The following is a 4,933-nucleotide window of genomic DNA, read 5'->3' on the forward strand; positions in this document are numbered from 1 at the left end:
GAGCTGAGGGGCCCAGAACTGGACACAACATTCCAGATGTGGCCTCCCCAGGGCAGAGCAGAGGGGCAGGAGAACCTCTCTCCACCTACCAGCTACTCCCCTTCTAACCCAGCCCAGGAAGCCATTGGCCTTCTTGGCCACGAGGGCACTGCTGGCTCATGGCCATCCTGCTGCCCACCAGCACCCCCAGGGCCCTTTCCCCTGCGCTGCTCTCCAGCAGGTCAGTCCCCAGCCTGTGCTGGCACTTGGGGTTATCCCTTCCCAGGTTCAAAACTACACTTGCCCTTGTTGAACTTCCTAAGACTTCTCCCCGTCCGGCCCTCCAGCCTGTCCAGGTCTCTCTGAATGGCAGCACAGCCTGCTGGGGTGTCAGCCACTCCTCTCAGGTTCGTGTGAGCAAACTTGCTGACAGCGCTCTCTGGTCCCTCATCCAGGCCACTGACAGATACGGAAGAGCAGACATCCACCTGCAGCCTGTGGAGGCCCCAAAGCGGAGCAGGCGGCTGCAGCCTAAGGCAGCTCTGACTGGGAAGCTGGAGCGTCTGTTCCCGAGAGACAGCACCCCACAGCAGGGACCCTCGCTGGAGCCTTTTTTTGTATTTTCTTTTTTGGGGGAGAAGTGAGCAAGCAGGTGTGTGGCTCTTAGTTCTCAGCTGGGCCTAAACCACAACATTCCTCTCTGTTTTCCCATATTTATGTTTCAGAGTCTTCTGCGTAATCACTTATGTGCTCCTCCTCGACGGAGACTCCTTTGTTGTAACGGTGCTTCCTAGGCAGCTCTTAATTGAACAGACACATTTAAGAACAGCACTAATGGCAAATTCCTGATACTCTTCCATTTCTTTGAATTCTTATTTTCTGGAAGTTTCGTCATTTTCTGAGGAACACCATGCTATCCCCTTGTTCCAAATGTCATCATCTGACCTTGTTAAGAAGATCTTTCAATTCCTCCTGTGTCTTCACAATTTTTTTCCAGTGTTCAATCTGCTCATCTTTCACATGCTTCTCCTGCAGTCTGGAGAAAACAAAAAGTTCGAGTCAGTTCAGCACAGTATCCTTGCATTACTGAGAAAACTCATTATTAAAATCTAACTACTGTAATGCAATAAAAGCACATCATCGGGTATTTTAATAAATACTTCCATGGTAATTAGATAATTAATACAAGTTTCTGTAAATAAGGGATACTTGACTAGCTAAAACACGAGTCTCAAGTACCTGCTATTACCAAAAAAGCATATTAAAAATGCCATTAACTCTCAAGTAGTGTAAGTGGGCTGTACATACACCAACTGGTAGTAAATCAGTTATCCAGTATCAGCTGCAGCTGTGATATTCGGGAAGCTTTCAAGAAAAGACACTTGCTCCTTGAACCATTGTTGGCATATTTTACTTCAAATAAACCCTAACCACACACACAAACATGAACTCGGCTGAGACCCAGCAGCTGTGTTACGTGGGTAATGTTTACCCTAAGAGCATCACAACTGGTTTGGGTGTCTTTTGGGAAATCTGCCCCCAAAATCACAAAGTCTATCGGGAAGGGGGAAGCCACTTACTGTATGACAACCTCCAGAGCTTGACCCAGGGAGACAGGCTTATTATTGAGAACATTAAAATCCAGCTGATGACTGAGATAAGATGTGGCTTCCAGCAGGCGATTGAATTCTTGCTCTACCATTTCATCTTTCTCTTTTGGAACCTAGGAGTGAAATGAACCGATTTTCCTTTTATTAACTTGTTCTTAAATAAAAAAAGGAAAAAAGTATAGGTCACCAAGCAGAGACATAGAAAATCTAAAAAGAAATCAAAGCAATGACACAGATTTTCTAGTGCAGTCTAAAATTCACAACACCTCATAAATCAACTCCAAATGCTACCATTCTCTAAATCAGAGGAATGAGAAAGGCAGGGTATGGATAGATTCTTAGGCAGTGCTCAAAAAAATCAGGTATTACATGCCCTAAACTAGGGTGACACTTCAAAAGGTAGCCAAGAATCGCTGCTGTAAAAAGAAATTTAATACACTTAGCTCTCTCAAACGGTCAGACGCCAGGGGCTCTACATCACAAAGTCACTTTGCCAGGACATGTGGCCAAAGAACTGCAAGAAGAGCTGCCAAATCACGAAGCCAACGGACTCCTCTTGCATGAGGAAAGCAAAGCCATTTATGTGCACACAACGATTTTCTAACTGGAAGGTGTGTCCATCAAAGCTCCAGAAGCTTGCCACTGCGGTAAGAGACCCCTCTGAGGGCAGGATGCTTTTATGGAATCATAGAATGCACTGGGTTGGAAGGGACCGTTGCTAATGAGAACAAAAACAGCTGGAGAGGTGCGAACAGCACTAAGCCGACCCCTCTGACTGTCACGTGGCCCTTCTCCAACTTTTCTTCACCCCTAACTCAAAGCACACTCCCCATGCTGACTGGGCAGTTAGTTACCTCCGTTCCTCACTGCCCTGATTAGGATTCCTCCTCCCCTTGCTGCTGGCCGCTACCCTCGTGCCAGTGGTTATCTCCCAGCTCCGCCGGTCTTTCCTGTCTGGCGTTTTTCCAGACTGAACCACCGAGGGTCACAGCTAACAGTCTTACCTCATCTCTGGGGACGCACCACAAGCACAACAAGCCAACTTTTCCAGCTGCCTCTCATAAGATGTTGACTCTTCCACTGTTCTTGCAGTGAAGCACCTTAGAATTCCAACACTGCTCTGCAGGGAGCGTCACCCCAGAGACTTACCGCACGACAAAATGCACCTCCCTATTTCTCTCAAAACTGTAGATCTGTCAGAATCTTAAGAATGAAGATCCCTCCCCTACCCCGTGGTTGCCAAAGACCAGTGACTCACCTACTCTGCAATCAGTGCAAGCTTTTCCTTTTCTTCATGATCACTACTGAAATTCTTCCATCGCTCAAGGTTATTATGTCTCAAAAATGAACGATCTGATTTTTGACATTCTACACTATATCCACTATTTACTTTCCAAGATTATATGCTTTTAAAACAGGATAAAAGTTCTGAGATACTGTAAGATCAAAGGCTGGAATATCATAGAAGACAGATTAGATGATGACTAGAGAAAATACCTGAAGATTATTATTATTTTTTTTAACTATATATGAAGGTGTTTCAAACTTCCCTATACTTCTCTCCAGTCTTGTCCAATCTACAATTTCAAGATGTGGATGTATGTGTAACGTTTCTGCTTGTTTGTGTAAAAATTGAAAGTCTGTCCCAAAGACGTGTATCACCTTCCCTGACTGTCACTGCTCCCCTTCAGAATTAGCCTGAAACTTCCTCTTCAGCCAGAGCTGTACTTCAGATTCCTCTGTGCCATCCTCCCCAGTAGCGCTGCCAGTCACATTTGATACCAATCCTGTAACTCCGTAGCTACGTGACAATGTAATCTGTACCTATTATAAAAGGGCTGGTGTTTCACACACTTAGAGCACGTATTTTGCAATTATGACACTAACGTACCAGAAAGCTTCGACAAGGCTCGTGATTTTTTTCAATCATGAGAAAGAAAGAGCTGGAAATTAAAAGGCACAATCTAAATGATTCGGTTTCTGGGATACTTCCTTAGAGTCAATGCATGGATCAGTGATTCTGCCTCTGGAAAGGAGACCCCTGGGAAGAACAGGATGTTGCTGCAGCTCCTGGCTTAATTAAAAGCTCCATTTCTGTTAAGCTCCACTTTAAAACTAATCAGAGGCTCTCCAGAGCCACAAGGCAGACTCCACTGAACAATTAGATTTCTAAGATCTTTTCTGAAGAGGTGTAGGATAGGGTGAAAATTTAAAATTGAACCTCAATTTCAAGGAACTGATGGCAGTCACTTTTACCATTAAAGCTTCATGTTCCAACTTAATCATCTACTACTCCACCATAAGTCATTTGTGATGAATGACGAAGCACTGCCTGAGCATGCAGAGATGGCATTAGAAAAAACAAGTCAGACAGAGTTGAAACCAAGATGCTTGACATAGGAGGACAAGAAGGGCTCTCTACATACACAGTAGCAGGAAAAAAAGCACGTGTAATGCAGATCTGCTGCTGAACCCGGTAGCAATGGATACGGAAAGGCCAAAGCACTCAATTCCTCTTTGCCTCAGACGTCATGGCGAAGGTGTGCTCCCACATCTCCACAGCCTCTCCTCCTCTCAGCATAACCTCACCAAGCTGGGGAAAAGGGCTGACAAAGAGCTGCTGAATTTCAAAGGCAAAGCCCTGAAACCGTGACCGCGTGTATGATGCGCCGGGCAGGCTGAGAACTGACCACTGGTGTCAGCCTGAAGAGAAGGACGTGTGGATCCTGGTGAGGAGAAGGTTTGGAGGAATGGGGCAATGGATGGACTTGGGCTCAGGCATAAGCTGAAAGGAAAATGTAAAGGGACAGTATCAAGTTCCTAGACTCCCTATTGACATGGTGAGAAAAGTTTTTGCTCCCCAAAAAGGCACTAAGGCATTGCTTGCCCAATACTCATTAGTAACCCAATGTAAATGCACCTTTGGAAGAGGCGTATCCCATAGAAGGAAATTTCAGCTTAAAATAAACTTATTTTTCACTATGTATAAAGTAGTACCTTGACAGTATCCTCTCAACAATTGCAGCAGAAAGAAATACAATGTAAGTAGCATGACAGCTATTTCAGGATAGGCTTTATATAGTGAGCTGAAAAATCAAAGAATGAAGATGAAAAAACATTAAAGAAATAACTAATAAGCACTTAATTTTCTGCACTACTAACAATCAAAGGAAAAAGTACGGCCACATTAAAAAAGAGAGTGAAAGGAAATTAATCGTCTTTGCATAAGTAGCAGTAAGAACTTCTCTGTGCCCAGGGATTCCTCCCCACCTCAGAGCTTGGCAGCACCAGTTTCCATCCTGACCCGTTCGCCGCTGGTACGAACTGGGAGGGGTGGCTGACAC

General features: G+C 44.9%; 1 protein-coding gene across 1 annotated transcript in view; it reads right to left on the bottom strand.

Moving 5' to 3' along the window:
* LOC104275585 (lysine-specific histone demethylase 1A) overlaps window positions 1-1,702 on the bottom strand; it is a gene marked incomplete at both ends in the record, with an annotated part of 6,649 nt that extends 4,947 nt beyond the window's left edge. Inside the window, 2 exons of the mRNA XM_009871581.1 lie at window positions 925-1,015; window positions 1,560-1,702. Coding sequence (XP_009869883.1) covers window positions 925-1,015; window positions 1,560-1,702 — 234 coding nt within the window. The remainder of the gene's footprint in view (window positions 1-924; window positions 1,016-1,559) is intronic.
* Window positions 1,703-4,933: the final 3,231 nt, after the last annotated feature.

The sequence above is a fragment of the Apaloderma vittatum genome, unplaced genomic scaffold, assembly GCF_000703405.1.
Source record: "Apaloderma vittatum isolate BGI_N311 unplaced genomic scaffold, ASM70340v1 scaffold40206, whole genome shotgun sequence".
NCBI classification, from domain to species: domain Eukaryota; kingdom Metazoa; phylum Chordata; class Aves; order Trogoniformes; family Trogonidae; genus Apaloderma; species Apaloderma vittatum.